This window comes from Phoca vitulina, unplaced genomic scaffold (assembly GCF_004348235.1).
Source record: "Phoca vitulina isolate PV1807 unplaced genomic scaffold, GSC_HSeal_1.0 scaffold119, whole genome shotgun sequence".
Classification (NCBI taxonomy): domain Eukaryota; kingdom Metazoa; phylum Chordata; class Mammalia; order Carnivora; family Phocidae; genus Phoca; species Phoca vitulina.
The window spans coordinates 416,684-433,992 of NW_022589822.1; the positions used below are offsets into that span (position 1 = coordinate 416,684).

The following is a 17,309-nucleotide window of genomic DNA, read 5'->3' on the forward strand; positions in this document are numbered from 1 at the left end:
TATCACCTACAAACTACAAAATCCACCTGTCTTCTGGGTTAAATATCTTCAACTAGCTACTAAACCGTCTTGACCTAGAAGTTTCACAGAAAGCTCAACAGTCCAGAACTGATGTTTCTCATTTTAATTGTATTTATGTTAGGTTCTCCTTGATTTTATTCCTTCTATCTGCATTCATATTTTTTACTTACTTTACTTTGTTATTTACTTTTATTTTTTTTCTAAATTACTATTAATTTTATTTTCCCCTTGTTAATTTGAAATTTCTGGTATAGTTTTCCAGCCCATTAAGTCCCCTTTTCTTTCCCTGTTAACATTTTCAGCCACATATGGACTCAACTACTTCAACGTGGCCCCTAAACTGAACTTCTTCCTCAACCCCTCACACCCCTCATTATGATCAATTACACTTCTCTCTGCATTCTCCCTCTTAGCAAATGACAGGTTGCCCAAGTGAAAAACCTGAAGTCATTCTAGATTTTTGCTTGTTCTTTCTCTACTACATTTAAATCAGTTATCAAATCTTGTCAGTTCTACTCCTATAGTATCTCTTTGGTGTGTCTTTTTCTCTAACACCCTTCTCTAAGCTCAAGCCCTCAGTGTTTTTTTCTATTTCAGTTAGCATGTTGTTTGCTACATTTTTTGTCATCTTGCTTCCCACCAGTCCATCTCCCATACTATCATCATAATCAAGTCTTAAAAATGTTAATGTGACCACAGAGTTTCCCAGTTTAAAATCCTTTCGTGGGCACCTGGGTGGCCCAGTTGTTAAGCGTCTGCCTTCGGCTCAGGTCATGATCCCAGGGTCCTGGGATCGAGCCCCGCATCAGGCTCCTTGCTCAGCGGGAAGCCTGCTTCTCCCTCTCCCACTCCCCCTGCTTGTGTTCCCTCTCTCACTGTCTCTCTCTCTGTCATATAAATAAATAAAATCTTTAAAAAAATAAAAAAAAAAATCCTTTCGTGATTCTCTGTGCTATGCTGACAGGAGCTTCTTGCTTTCTTCCTTAAATATACTTTGTAAATAATGTCCTTTCTTTATGGCCCCTCTATATCTTGTATACAACTTTATTATAGTGCCTATCATATTTTATTGGTATTTATTTCCTTCATGTTTTCCTACTAGACTATGGGCTTTTTTAAAACAGAGACTATATCTTATTCATGCCTGTATTCCCAGGGTCTGGCACATACAGGTTTTAATTCATATTGAACATGTTTAGAAGAAACCTGTAGTGGCATTAATATTTCAAAGCACAAAAAAGTATAACCGGCTATAAGGAAAAACAGTTAATTTGGAAATGAAAATGATACAAGTAGAGTCAATAATTATTTCATATATAATTTTCTAAAATTTTGATATGTTCTCTTTTTGCCACTGAACAGAAGAATTTAATTTTTTCCCTCTTTAGCATTCAAGTGTTTCACTGTCTTAAGCATGAAGGAACAGGTGGCAGGACACTGCTGGTAGATGGATTCTATGCAGCAGAACAGGTACTTCAAAAGGCACCTGAGGAATTTGAACTCCTCACCAAAGTGCCATTGAAGCATGAATATATTGAAAATGTTGGAGAATGTCACAACCACATGATTGGGGTTGGGCCAGTCTTAAATATCTACCCATGGAATAAAGAGCTCTATTTGATCAGGTGAGTACCAAAGAACCATTTGCCAGTATAATATATTTACCAATTATTAGCCTTCAAATTATTAGCTTAATGAAAATCCCTAAAATCCTTATATTGACCACATCTTAGTCTTGCTATTTTATAGCTCTTTATTAGTACAATTTCTGTTCTTATTATACTTCCCATGGAAAAATAAATAGGCCAACAGGTAAAGAATACTAGATTTGGGGGGCAGGAGATATTTGAGATAGTATTTTAACATGAAAACACTATTGAAATCAAAAACCATTATTAAATTTTGCTCACTGACCAAAAGCTAGAATACCCAAAGGCATGACAACCACAACATTTGTAGCCCAGATTTATGCAAATCTCCTGACCTGTATATCTAATAGTCCACTAGATGTTGCCACTTAGAGATCTTGTAGGATCATAAAGCACATCATATTCAAAATTGAACTCATCATCTTCACTCATTTCAAACCTCCTCCACACCCAATTGTGAAGATAAAAATAAATTGTTGCTCCTGCCTTTGCCCCTGGATTGTAATATGAACTACACAAATACTAATTCACTTCCATTGGATAACCTCCTCTGAAAAACTCTACCTTAGTCATCTATTGTATCCCCATTGCCTAGAACAGTAAGTAGGTATTCAGTATTTTTTCCAACATTTGATTATAAACATTTTTAAACATACCAAAAAGTTGTAAGCATTTACAGTAAAATCCATAGACCTACCTACCACCTAGATTCTACCAGGAAGGTATTACTATGCTTGTTTTATTATCTGGCTATCTACTTATCTATCAATCATCTATCTATCTATCATCTATCTATCTATCTATCTATCTATCATCTATCTATCTGTCTATCCATCAGTTAATCTTATTTTTGATGCATTTCAAAGTACATTGTAGCTATGACTACATGTCCCCCTAAATACTTCAGCATTTATATCTTCAAGTAGAGTTCAATATCTTTTTATAAATTTTTAACTTTGAAATAAAATTTACATACAATTATTTTTTAAAATATCAAATATACATTTGCTGAGTTTTGATAAATGCATACACCTATGTAACCCAAACCCCTATCAAGATATAGAATATTGCCGTCACTGCAGAAAGTCCGCTTATACCCCGCCCAGTCCAACCCTGCACACCTACCCGAGGAGATCACTGTTTTGATTTTTGTCACAATAGATTAGTTTTGCCTGTTCCAGAAATTCATACCATAGAATAAATCCATTTTTTAATGAATAAACACCTGGGCTGTTTCTAATTTGTGGTTATTATGAATAAAACTGCCATGAGCATTCATAGAAAAGCATTTTTGTAGATATGTGTTTTCATTTCACTCAGGTAAATAGCTAGGAGTGGAACTGCTGAGTCATAGAGTAGGTGAGTATTTAATTTCATAAAAAAACTGCCAGAACTTTTACTAAAGTAGTTGTTTCATTTTATATTGTCATCAAGAATGTATGAAAGTTATAGCTGCTCCACATCCTTGCTAATACTTGGTGTTGTCAGTCTTACTAGTTTTAGCCATTAGGGTGGTTATCTCTTTGGGGTTTAATTTGCATTTTTTTGATGACTGATGATGTTGAGCATCTTTCCATATGCTTATTGGCCATTTATATATCTTCTGAAGTATCTGGTTAAATTTTTTGTCCATTTTTTCATTGGGTTGTCATTATTGAGTTCTAGGAGTTCTTTATATACCCTGGTCACTATTTCTTACCTGATACATGTTTTAGGAATATTATTTTCTTACCTGTAGCTTACCTATTTATTTTTAACAGTATGTTTTTATGAGCTGAAATTTTTTATGTTAATGTAATTTAATTGAGTAGTTTTTTCTTTAATGATTATTGTTTCTATGACCTGTATAAGAAATCTTTGACTGCCCCCATGACATGATGACATTCTATGTTTTCTAAAAGTGTTATAGTTTTATTTGTTACATCTAAATCTGTGATCTATCTCAAGTTAATTTCTTCTGTGTTATGAGGTATAGGTAGAAGTTCATATTTTTTACATATGGGTATCCAGATATTATAGTTTTATTTGTTGAAAAGACCTTCCTTTCCCCCATTGGATTCCCTTTGCAACTCTGTCAAAAATCAAATGACCAGGGACGCCTGGGTGGCTCAGTCAGTTGAGTGTCTGACTCTTGATTTCAGCTTAGGTCGTGATCTCAGGGTCACAGGATTGAGCCCCGCGTCAGGCTCTGTACTCATCAGGGAGTCTGCTTGTGGATTCTTTCTCCCTCTCCCTCTGCCCCTCCCCCTGCTTTTGCTAGCTTGCTCTCTCTCTCTCTCTCTCTCAAATAAATAAATAAATAGATCTTTTTAAAAAAGCAAATGACCATATAAATGTGTGTTTGTCTCTGGGAGCTCTGTTTGATTCCATTATCTATTTGTGGTTCCTTATCACCGTTCCACACTGTCTTGGCTACTACAGGTTTACAGTAATTCTTGAAGTCAGATAATATGTTTGTCAACTTTGTTCTTTTTCAAGATTATTGTGGATATTCTAGATTAGGGGTCTACAAATTTTTTTTGTAAAGGGCTAGATAGTAAATATTTTAGGCTTGTGGGTCGTATTGTCTTTTTTTAAGATTTTATTTATTTATTTGAGAGGGAGAGAGAGAGAAAGCACAAGCAAGGGGAGTGGGAGAGGGAGAAACAGACTCCCGGTGGAGCAGGGTCTTGATCCCAGGATCCTGGGATCATGAACTGAGCCGCAGACAGTGAACTAACTGAGCCACCCAGGCGCCCTGGTCATATGGTCTTTATCACAACTACTCAATACTGTTGTGGAAGCACAACAGCAGCCATAAACAATATATAAATGAATGAGTGTGCCTGTGTTCCAATAAATATTTACGAAAATGGGCAGTGGACTGGATTTGGCCTACAGACCAGTTTGCCAGCCCTGGTTCTAGATTCTTTATATTTCCATATAGATTTTAAAATCAGCTTGTCAGTTTTTAGAAAAAATGCCTTGTAAGTGTTATGATTGGGATTGCTTTCTTAGCAGTGTTTTGTAGTATTGAAGATATAGATCTTATATATCTTTTGTTAATTTTATTCCTAAGTAGAGACCATTTTGGTGATAACTAACAGTTTTGAGTCTTCCAACCCATAAACCTCATCTATCTTTCTATTTATTTAGGTCTTCTTTAATTTGATTTGTTTTTAAATTAGCATTGTATCCTATAGCCTTGCTAAAGTAATTCATTAGTTCTAAGTTTTTGTTTTTTGGGTTTCTTAGGATGTGTATTCTGCTGCTTTTAGATGGGATGTCCTATTGTATCTATTAAGTCCATCTGGTCTAATGTGTCATTTAAGGGTGATGTGTTGTCGGGATAGTTTCATTTTTTTCCTTTCCAATCTATATGTTTATTCATTTGTTTTTCTTACCTTACTACACTGGCTAACACCTCCAGTACTATGAAAGTGTTCAGTATTTTGCCAGGTACAATATTAGCTATAAGAGTGTTGGTCGGGCGCCTGGGTGGCTCAGTTGGTTAAGCAGCCAACTCTTGATTTCAGCTCAGGTCATGTCTCAGGGTCCTGAGATCTAGCCCCATGTCAGGCTCTGCACTCCGTGGGGAGTCTGCTTGAGATTCTTTCCCTCTTCCTCTCTCTTTGCTCCTCCCCCTGCTTGTGTGCGCTCTCTCTAAATTAATAAATAAATCTTTCTTTAAAAAAAAAGAGTGTTGGTGATGTCTTTTATCTGCTGGATGAATTTCCCTTCCAAGTTTCCTGAGATTTTTTTTTTTAATCACAAATGGGTATTGAATTTTGATAAATGCTTTATCTTCATGTCAATTATCAATAGAAATAATTGTCATTTTTCTTCTTTATTCTATTAATATGCTAAATTACATTAATTTCAAATGTTAAACCAACCTTATACTCTGGGAATAAACTGTACTTGATCACAATTTATTACTATACACACACACTGTATGTGTGTGTGTTAATAGTGTGGGCCCAATCAAGAGATAAATACCACACAGCAGTTTCTTTTTGTTGTTAATTTTATTATTTTAATTGCAGAATAATTAACATATAGTGTCATATTAGTTTTAGGTATACAATATAGAGACTCAACAAGTCTATACATTACTCAGTGCTCATCATCAGGGAACTACAACTCAAAACTACAATGGCATATCACCTCACACCTAACAGAATAGCTAAAATTAACACAGGAGACATGTGTTGGTGAGGATGCAGAGAAAAGGGAACCTTCTTACACTGTTGGTGGGAATGCAAACTGGTACAGCTACTCTTTAAGAAACAGTATGGACGTTCCTCAAAAAATAAAAATAGAACTACCCTATGATCCAGCAGTTGCACTAGTAGGTATTTACCCAAAGAATGCAAAAAATACTACTTCAAAGGGATACATGCACCTCAATGTTTATAGCAGCATTATTTACAATAGCCAAATTATGGAGAGCCCAAATGTCCATCCATCAACTGATGAATAAAGAAAGTGTGGTGTATGTATACAATGGAATATTACTCAGCTATAAAAAAGAATGAAATCTTGCCATTTGCAATGATGTGGATGGAGCTAGAGAGTATTATGCTAAGTGAAACAAATCAGTCAGGAAAGAGAAATAGCATATGATTTCACTTATATGTGATTTAAAGATACAAAACAAATGATCATAGGGGGAAAGAGAGAGAGGAAAACCAAGAAACAGACTCGTAACTATAGAGAACAAGCTGATGATTACCAGAGGGGTGGTGGGTGGGGGGATAGGTGAAATAGGTAATGGGGATTAAGGAGTGCACTTGTTATAATGACCAGGGTATTGTATGGAAGTGTTGAATCACTATATTGTATACCTGAAGCTGATATTATACTGTATGATAACTAACTGGAATTTAAATAAAAACTTTTAAAAAGGGGGGAAAAATGTTCCTAGCACTGATGTCACAGAAATTACTACCTGTGCTCTGTTCTAGGATTTATATGGCTTCAGATCTCACATTTAGGTCTTTAATCCATTTGGCATTTATTTTTGTGTATAGTGTAAGAAAGTTCTCCAGTTTCATTCTTTTGCATGTAGCTGTCCAATTTTCCCAACACCATTTGTTGAAGAGACTGTCTTTTTTCCACTGCATATCCTTTCCTGCTTTGTAGATTAATCGACCATATAACTGTCATTTTATTTCTGAGTTTTCTGTTCTGTTCCATTGATCTATGTATCTATTTTTGTGCCTGTACTATACTATTTTGATCACTACAGCTTTGTAATATAAGTTGAAGTCTGGAATTGTGATGCCTCCAGCTTTGCTTTTCTTTTTCAAGATTGTTTTGGCTATTCAGGGTCTTTTGTGCTTCCATACAAATTTTAGGACTGATTATTCTAGTTCTGTGAAAAATGTTGGTATTTTGATAGGGATTGCATTAAATGTGTAGATTGCTTTGGGTAGTATAGACAGTTTCTCAGTATTTATTCTTCCAATCAATGAGCATGGGATAGTTTTCCATTCCTTTACATTTTCTTCATTTTCTTTCATCAGTGTTTTATAGTTTTTGGAGTACAGGTCTTTCACCTCTTTGGTTAAGTTTATTTATAGATACTTTATTGTCTTTGGTGTAGTTGTAAATGGGATTGTTTTCTTTCTTTATTTAAATTCAATTAACATACAATGTATTATTAGTTTCAGAGGTAGAGGTCAGTGATTCATCAGTCTTATATAATACCCAGTGCTCATTACATCACATGCCCTCCTTACTGTCCATCACCCAGTTATCCCATCCCCCACCCCCACCCCTCCAGCAACCTTCAGTGTGTTTCCTAGAGTTACGAGTCTCTTATGGTTCGTCTCCCTCTCTGATTTCATCTTGTTTTATTTTTTCCTCTCTTCCCCTATCATCCTCTGTTTTGTTTCTTAAATTCCACATATGAGTGAGATCATATGATAATTGTCTTTCTCTGAGTGACTTATTTCGCTTAGCATAATACTCTCTAGTTCCATCCACGTCATTTCAAATGGCAAGATTTCATTTTTTTGATGGCTGAGTAGTATTCCATTGTCTGTGTGTGTGTATACCACATCTTCTTTATCCATTCGTCATTTGATGGATATCAGAGCTCTTTCCATAGTTTGGCTATTGTGGACATTGCTGCTATAAACATTGGGGTGCAGGTGCCCCTTTGTATCACTACATTTGTATCTTTGGGGAAATTCCTAGTAGTGAAATTTCTGCATCATAGAGTAGCTCTATTTTCAGTTTTTTGAGGAACCTCCATACTGTTTTTCACAGTGGCTGCACCAGTTTGCATTCCCACCAACAATGTAAGTGGGTTCCCCTTACTCTGCATCCTTCCCAGTATCTGTCATTTCCTGACTTGTTAATTATAGCCATTCTGACTGCTGTGAGGTGGTATCTCATTGTGGTTTTGATTTGTATTTCCCTGATGCTGAGTGATGTTGAGCATTTTTTCATATGTCTGTTGGCCATTTGTATGTCTTCTTTGGGGAAATGTCTGTTCATATCTTCTGCCCATTTCTTGATTGGATCATTTGTTCTTTGGGTGTTGAGTTTCATTAAGTTCTTTATAGATTTTGGATACTAGCCCTTTATCTGGTATGTCATTTGCAAATATTATTTCCCATTCTGTCAGTTGTCTTTGGGTTTTGTTGACTGTTTCCTTGGCTGTGCAGAATCTTTTTATCTTGATGAAGTCCCAAAAGTTCATTTTTGCTTTTGTTTCCCTTGCCTTTAGAGACGTGTCTTGAAAGAAGTTGCTGTGGCCAAGATGGAAGAGGTTGCTGCCTGTGTTCTCCTCTAGGATTTGGATGGATTCCTGTCTCCCATTTAGGTCTTTCATCCATTCTGAGTCTAATTTTGTGTGTGGTGTAAGAAAATGGTCCAGTTTCATTCTTCTGCATGTGGCTGTCCAATTTTCCCAACACCATTTGTTGTCTTTTTTCCATTGGATATTCTTTCCTGCTTTGTGAAAGATTAGTTGACCATAGAGTTGAGGGTCCATTTCTGGGTTCTCTATTCTGTTCCATTGATCTCTGTGTCTGTTTTTGTGCCAGTACCATACTGTCTTGATGATTACAAATTTGTTAGAGAGCTTGAAGTCTGGAGTTGAGATGCCTCTAGTTTTGGTGTTCTTTTTCAACATTCCTTTGGCTATTCAGGGTCTTTTCTGGTTCCATGCAAATTTTAGAATTATTTGTTCCAGCTCTGTGAAAAAAGTTGATGGTACTTTGATAGGGATTTCATTGAATGTAGAGATTGCTCTAAGTAGCATAGATATTTTCACAATATTTGTTCTTCTAATCCATGAGCACAGAACATTTTTCCATTTCTTTGTGTCTTCCTCAATTTCTTTCATGAATGTTCTGTAGTTTACTGAGTACAGATCCTTTGCCTCTTTGGTTAGGTTTATTCCTAGGTGTCTTATGGTTTTGGGGGTAATTGTAAATGGGATCGATTCCTTGATTTCTCTTTCTGCTGCTTCATTATTGGTGTGTAGAAATGCAACAGACTTCTGTGCATTGATTTTATACCCTGCCACTTTGCTGAATTTCTGTATCAGTTCTAGCAATTTTGGGTTGGAGTCTTTTGGGTTTACCACATAGAGTATCATGTTTATCTGCGAAGAGTGAGAGTTTGGCTACCTCTTTGCTGATTTGGATGCCTTTTATATCTTTTTGTTGTCTGATTGCTGAGGTTAGGACTTCTAGTACTATGTTAAACAACAGTGGTGAGAGTAGACATCCCTGCCATGTTCCTGACCTTAGGGGAAAAGCTCTCAGTTTTTCCCCATTGAGAATGATATTCATTGTGGGCTTTTCGTATATGGCTTTTAGGATATTGAGTTATGTTCCCTCTATCCCTGCACTGTGAAGAGTTAAACTCTTAATCAAATTAAAACTCTTAATCAAGAAAGGATGCTGTACTTTGTCAAATGCTTTTTCTGCATCTGTTGAGAGGATCATATGGCTATTATATAGTCTGTCACATTGATTGATTTGCAGATGTTGGACCACCCTTGCAGCCCAGGAATGAATCCCACTTGGTCGCGGTGAATAATCCTTTTAATGTACTGTTGGATCCTGTTGGCTAGTATCCATCTTGATCAGGGATATTGGTCTGTAATTCTCCTTTTTGGTGGGGTCTTTGGTTTCGGGGTCAAGGTAATGCTGGCCTAATAGAAAGACTTTGGAAGTTTTCCTTCCATTTCCATTTTTGAAACAGCTTCAGAAGAATAGGTATTAATTCTTTAAATGTTTGGTAGAATTCCCCTGGGAAGCCATCTGGCCCTGACTCTTGTTTGCTTCAATTTCTTTGCTGGTTATGGGTCTGTTCAGGTTTTCTATTTCTTCCTGTTTCAGTTTTGGTGGTTTATACGTCCCTAGGAATGCATCCATTTCTTCCAGATTGCCTAATTTGTTGGCGTATAGTTGCTCATAGTATGTTCTTAAAATTGTTTGTATTTCTTCAGTGTTGTTTGAGATCTCTCCTCTTTCATTCATGATTTTATTAATTTGGGTCCTTTCTCTTTTTTTTTTTTGGTAAGTCTGGCCAGGGGTTTATCAATCTTATTAATTCTTTCAAAGAACCAGCTCCTAGTTTCGTTGACCTGTTCTACTGTTCTTTTGGTTTCTATTTCATTACTTCTGCTCGAATCTTTATTAATTCTCTTCTCCTGCTGGGTTTAGGCTTTATTTGCTGTTCTTTCTCCAGCTCCTTTAGGTGTAGGATTAGGTTGTGTATTTGAGACCTTTCTTGTTTCTTGAGAAAGGCTTGTATTGCTATATACTTTCCTCTTAGGACCGCCTTTGCTGCATCCCAAAGATTTTGAACAGTTGTGTTTTCATTTTCATTTGTTTCCATGAATTTTTTTTAACTCTTTAATTTCCTGGTTGACCTATTCATTCTTTAGTAGGATGCTCTTTAGTCTCCCTGTATTTGACTTCCTTCCAAATTTCCTCAGTTGATTGAGTTCCAGTTTCAAAGCATTGTGGTCTGAAAATATGCAAGGAATGATCCCAATCTTTTGGTACCAGTTGACACCTGATTTGTGACCTAGTATGTGATCTATTCTGGAAAATGTTCCATGTGCACTCAATAAGAATGTGTAATCTATTGCTTTAGGATGGAATGTTCTGAATACATCTGTGAAGTCCATCTGATCCAGTGTGTCATTCAAAGCCTTTGTTTCTTTGTTGATCTTCTGCTTAGATGATCTGTCCATTGCAGTGAGTGGGGTATTAAAGTCCCCTACTATTATTGTATTATTATCAATGAGTTTCTTTAATTTTGTTATTAATTGGTTTATATAATTGGCTGCTCCCATGTTAGGGGCATAAATATTTACAATTTTTAGATCTTCTTGTTGGATAGACTCTTTAAGTATGATATAGTATCCTTCCTCATCTTTTATTAGTCTTTGGTTTAAGATCTAATTTCTCTGATATAAGGATTGCCACCCCAGCTTTCTTTTGATGTCCATTAGCGTGATAAATGGTTTTCCACCCCCTCACTTTCTATCTGGAGGTGTCTTTGGATCTGAAATGAGTCTCCTGCAGACAGCATATCAATGGGTCTTGGGTTTGGTTTTTTTTTTTTATCCAATCTGATACCCTGTGTCTTTTGATTGGGGCATTTAGCCCATTTACATTCAGAGTAACTATTGAAAGATGTGAATTTAGTGCCATTGTATTACCTGTAAAGTCAGTGTTACTGTATATTGTCTCTGTTCCTTTCTGGTCTTTGTTACTTTTGGGCTCTCTTCACTTATAGGATCCCTTTTATTATTTCTTGCAGGGCTGGTTTAATGATCATGAATTCTTTTAGTTTCTGTTTGTCCTGGAATCTTTTTATCCTTCCTTCTATTTTGAAGCTTTTTATCTTTCCTTCTGTTTATCTTTCCTTCTATATATTTCCTTCTGTTCTAGCTGGATAAAATATTCTTGGCTGGATATTTTTCTCATTTAGCACCCTGAATATATCATGCCAGTCCTTTCTGGCCTGACAGGTCTCTGTGGATAGGTCTGCTGCCAATCTAATGTTTCTACCCTTGTAGGTTAAGGACCTCTTGTCCTGAGCTGCTTTCAGGATTTTCTCTTTGTCTCTGAGATTTGCAGGTTTCGCTATTATATGTCAGGGTGTTGACCTATTTTTATTGATTTTGAAGGGGGTTCTCTGTGCCTCCTGGACTTGAATGCTTGTTTCCTTCCCCAGATTAGGGAAGTCCTCTGCTATAATTTGCTCCCATATACCTTCTACCCACCCCCTTTCCTCTTCTTCTGGATCTCATTTTTCTAATATTGTTTTGCTTTATGGTATCACTTATATCTCAAATTCTCCCCTCGTGATCCAGTAGTGTTTATTTCTCTTTTTCTCAGCTTCTTTATTCTCCATCATTTGGTCTTCTATATCACTGGTTCTCTCTTCTGCCTCATTTATCCTAGCAGTTAGAGCTTCCATTTTTGATTGCATATTATTAATACCCTTTTTTATTTCGACTTGGTTGGATTTTAGTTCTTTTATTTCTCCAGAAAGGGACTCTCTAGTGTCTTCTATGCTTTTCTCAAGCCCAGCTAGTAATTCTAACTCTAGTTCTGACATCTTACTTATGTCCATACTGATTAGGTCCCTGGCAGTTAGTACTGCCTCTTGTTCTCTCTCTTTTTTTTTTTTTTTGAGGTGAGTTTTTCCATCTTGTCATTCTGTCCAGAGAAGAGTAGATGAACAAGAGAACAAAGTACTAAAATCGTAACAATGACCCCAGAGAAATATACACTAAACAAATCAGAAAAGCCCCCAAACGGAAAAAAATTAAAATTAAAAAAAGAGAGAGAATATAATCAGACAGGTGAAACAGAACAGAGCAATACACTGGATCCTGTGTGTATCTTGGTCTGTTTGTTAGAAAACTAGATCCCAAAATTGTAAAGAAAGAAAAACTTATATATATACAAAAATAAAATTAAATACATTGAAAGGTTAGAATGCAACTGCAAAGATGAAAATTTAAAAAGACTTTAACAAAAAAAAAAAGAAGAAAAAAAGAAAGACAATATGATCAGACAGGTGAAGAGAACAGAGCCATACACTAGATTCTTGGTATATTTTGGTCTGTTTGTTAGAAGAAACTATATCCTAAAATTGTAGAGAAAGAAAAACTTTATATATATACACAAAAATAAAATTAAATACAATGAAAGAATAGAATGTAATTGTAAAAATGAAAATTAAAAAAGATTTTTAAAAAGTTGATAAGGGCGCCTGGGTGGCTCAGTTGGTTAAGCGACTGCCTTCGGCTCAGGTCATGATCCTGGAGTCCCGGGATCGAGTCCCGCATCGGGCTCCCTGCTCTGCAGGGAGTCTGCTCCTCCCTCTGACCCTCCCCCCTCTCATGTGCTCTCTCTCTCATTCTCTCTCTCTCAAATAAATAAATAAAATCTTTTTTAAAAAAAATTAAAAAAAAATAAAATAAAATAAAAAGTTGATAAAATAAGAAATTGGTTGAAAAAGGAAAGAGAAAAAAATTAAAATTGAAAGACTAAAGAATCGTGGGGAAAAAAACATGAATTCTATATACTGTTTTCCCCTAGCACCGGAGTTTTGCAGTTCTCTATGATCAGTAAACTTGGTCTTGGCTGGATGTTCTTGCTGATATTCTGGGAGAGGGGCCTGTTGCTGTGATTCACAGGTGTCTTTGCCCCGGGCAGAATTGGCTAAGTAAGTGGCTCAGGATTGCTCTATGTGGCTTTTGTTCCCTGAAGACTTTCTGTGCCACTTTAGAGGATGAGAATGAAAATGGCCACCTCCCAATCTCCAGCCCTGGAGCCAAAAGCTCGGGGCCCCACTCCTCAGTGCGTCCTCAGGGAAAAGCAGTTAATCACTCCTGTCTCCCTGGTCTCCCAACTCCGTGCTCCCCCAGCCTGTGACGGAGCCTTTCTATCTCAGGCACACGACCCCCTTTCAAGTCTCCAAACCCTGCAAACTCCTGTGGCATGCACCCACACCACTCCTCCTGGGGGAGAAACGGGGTGTCTTGCCACGGTTCTGCCACTTGCTGTGCCCCTACTCAGAGAGCAGTCACCCAGCTGTGCTGTGGTTCCCGGTTTATGGCAGCCCTGAGCTGAGAGCCCACTCCTGGGGTCACTCTTTGCAGTGGCTTCCCTGCTCCAATGCCTGGGAACCCTGCTGCTGTCAGGCACCCCTGGTCTTCCTGTGACCCCAGGGATCCTGAAACCACACTGTCCCACCTAGGATTCCACCCCACTTTACCACCTGAGCACCTTTCAGGCAGGGACATCCCTCACTGGAGCAGACTTCTAACAGTTCTGATTTTGTGCTCCGCTGTTATATCACTTTCTGGTGCCAGCTTACCGAGGCCCCCTCCCCCTGCAATTTATCTTCCCATATATTGCCTTGGATTCACTTCTCCGCACTTCCTACCTTGCAGAAAGTGATCACTTTTCTATTTGTAGAATTCCAACTATTATTTTCTTAGATCTCCGGTTGAGTTCGCAGGTGTTCAGAATTATTTGATAGCTATCTAGCTGAATTCTGGGGACCAGATGAAACTAAGGTCTCCTACTTCTCTGCCATATTGGACTATCTCTGGGATTGTTTTCTTAATTTCACTTTCTGCTGCTTCATTAATAGTGTATAGGAATGCAACAGATATTTATACATTGATTTTGTATCCTGCAACTTTACTGAATTCCTCTTTCATTTCTAAGTAGTTTTTTGGTGGAGTCATTAGGGTTTTCTATATAGAGTATACTGTCATCTGCAAAGAGTGAAACTTTGACTTCTTCCTTACTGATTTGGATGCCTTTTATTTTTGTTGTTGTTGTTGTCTGATTGCTGTGGCTAGGACTTCCAGTACTATGTTACATAAAAGTGGTGAGAGTGGACATCCTTGTCCTATTCCTGACCTTAGGAGAAAAGCTCTCAGTTTTTCACCATTGTGTAGTTAGCTGTGGGTTTTTCAAATATGACCTTTATTATGTTGAGGTATGTTCCTTCTAGACCTATTTTGTTGAGGGTTTTTATCATGGATGGATATTGTACTTTGTCAAATGCTTTTTCCACATCTATTGAAATAATCATGTGGTTCTTATCCTTTCTCTTATTGCTGTGATGTATCACACTGATAAATTTGCAAATATTGAACCACCATTGCATCCTCGGAATAAATCCCACTTGTGTGTAGTGAATGATTTTTTTTAATGTACTGTTGGATTTGGTTTGCTAGTATTTCGTTGAGGATTTTTGCATCTATGTTCATCAGAGATATTGGCCAATAGTTCCCCTTTTTTGTGGTGTCTTTATCTGGTTTTGGTATCAGGGTGATACTTCATAGAATGAATTTGCAAGTTTTCCTTCCATTTCTGTTTTTTTGAAAAGTTTGAGAACAGGTATTAACTCTTTTCTAAATGTTTGGTAGAACTCCCCTAGAAAGCCATCTGGCCCTGCACTTTTGTTTGCTAGGAGTTTTTGATTATGGACTCAATTTCTTTGCTGGTTATGTCTGTTCAAATTTTCTATTTCTTCTTTTTTCAGTTTTGGTAGCTTATATGTGTCTAGGAATTCATCCATTTCTTCCAGGTTGTCCAATTTGTTGGCATATAGTTTTCCATCATAGTCTCTTATAATTGTTTGTATTTCTGTGGTGTTGGTTATGATTTCTCTTCTCTATTTGTGATTTTATTTATTTGGGTTCTTTCTCTTTTCTTTTTGATAAGTCTGGCTAAAGGTTTATCAATTTTATTAATTTTTCAAAGAACCAGCTCCTGGTTTCATTGATCTCTTCTATTGTTGTTTTAGTTCCTATCTCATTTATTTCTTCTCTAATCTTTATTGTTTCCTTCCTTCAGCTGGCTTTAGGCTTCATTTGTTGTTCTTTTTCTAAGTCCTTTAGGTGTAAGGGTAGGTTGTTTGAGATTTTTCTTGCTTCTTGGGGTAGGCCTGTATTGCTATAAACTTCCCTCTGAGAACAGGTTTTGCTGTATCCCAAATGTTTTGGACTGTTGTGTTTTCATTATTTGTCTCCATATAATTTTTTATTTCTTCTTTGATTTCGTGGTTGACCCATTGACTGTGTAGTAGCATGTTATTTAACCTACATGTATTTTTGGTCTTCCCAGAGTTTTTCTTGTGATTGACTTCTAGTTTCATAGCATTGTGGTAAAAAAAGGTGCATGGTATGACTTTGATATTTTTGAATTTGTTAGAGACTTGTTTTGTGGCCTAATATGTGATCTATTCTGGAGAATGTTCCCTGTGCATTGAAAAGAATGTGTATTCTGTTGTTTTGGGATGAAACGTTCTGAATGTATATATGTTAAATCCATCTGGTCCAGTGTGTCATTCAAAGCCATTGTTACATTGTTAATTTTCTGTTTGGATGATCTGTCCATTGACGTAAGTGGGGTATTAAAGACTCCTACTGTTATTCTATTATTATCAGTAAGTTCCTTTATGTTTGTTATAAACTGTTTTATGTATTTGGGTACTCCCATGTTGAGTGCATAAATATTTTTAATTGTTATATCTTCTTGTTGGATTGTCCCCTTTACTACTGTATGTGTCCCTCTTTGTCTCTTGTTACACTCTTTGTTTTAAAGCCCATTTTGTCCAATGTAAGTATTGATACCGCAGCTTCCTTTTGACACCCATTTGCATGATAGATATTCTCCATCCCCTCACTTTCAATCTGCAGTAGTCTCTAGGTCTAAAATAAGTCTCTTGTAGGCAGCATATAGATGGGTCTTGATTTTTTATCCATTCTGATACTCTGTGTCTTTTGTGGATTGTTAGTTCATTTATATTCAAAGTAATTATTGATAAATATGTATTATTGCCATTTTCTTACTTGTTTTGTGGTTGGTTGTTTTTGTAGTTTTTCTCTGATCATTTTTTCTCTTGCTCTCTTTCAGTTTTGCTGGCTTTCTTTGGTGATATACTTGGATTCCTTTCTCCTTATTCTTTGCATATTTGTGACTGGTTTTTGATGTGTGGTGACCATTAGGTTTGTATGTAACATCTTCTGCAAATGGAAGTCTATATTTAGTTGATGGTCGTTTATGTTTGAACCAATTCTTTTCTCCTCTCCTCCCCCATGTTTTAGGTATATGGTGTCATATTTTACATTCTTTTATTTTATGACTCCCTTGACTGATTTTTAGAGAAATACTTATTTTTACTGCTTTTGTGTTTTTTACTTTTTATACTCTCACTTTTGGTCTTTCCTTTCCACTCAGAGTCCCCTTTAATATTTCTTATAGGGCTGGTTTAGTGGTCATGAACCCCTTTAGTTTTTGTTTGTCTGGGAAACTCTTTATCTCTCCTTCTATTCTGAACAATAGCCTTGCTGGGTAGAGCATTCTTGGCTGAAGATTTTTTCCTTTTAGACCTCTGAATATATCATGCCACCCCCTTCTGGCCTGCAACGTTTGTCCTGAAAAATCTGCTGATAGTCTTATGGGGGTTTCTTTTGTATGTAACTGTATTCTTTTCTCTTGCTGCTTTTAAATCTTTTCCCTATCGCTACTTTTTGCCATTTTAATTACTATGTGTCTTGGTGTGGACTTTCTTGAGTTGATTTGGGGGGGGGGGGAATCTCTGTGCCTCCTGCATCTGGGTATCTGTTTCCTTCCCCAGATTAAG

At 36.7% G+C, this 17,309-nt stretch overlaps 1 protein-coding gene across 2 annotated transcripts in view; it reads left to right on the forward strand.

Moving 5' to 3' along the window:
- The window catches only part of TMLHE (trimethyllysine hydroxylase, epsilon), a 129,449-nt gene that overhangs the window by 59,352 nt on the left and 52,788 nt on the right, over positions 1–17,309 (forward strand). The window contains exon 6 of one of the 2 annotated variants that reach the window (XM_032398725.1): positions 1,410–1,646. The exons of the other annotated variant lie outside the window; for it this stretch is intronic. Coding sequence (XP_032254616.1) covers positions 1,410–1,646 — 237 coding nt within the window. The remainder of the gene's footprint in view (positions 1–1,409; positions 1,647–17,309) is intronic. 2 annotated transcript variants of the gene reach the window in all.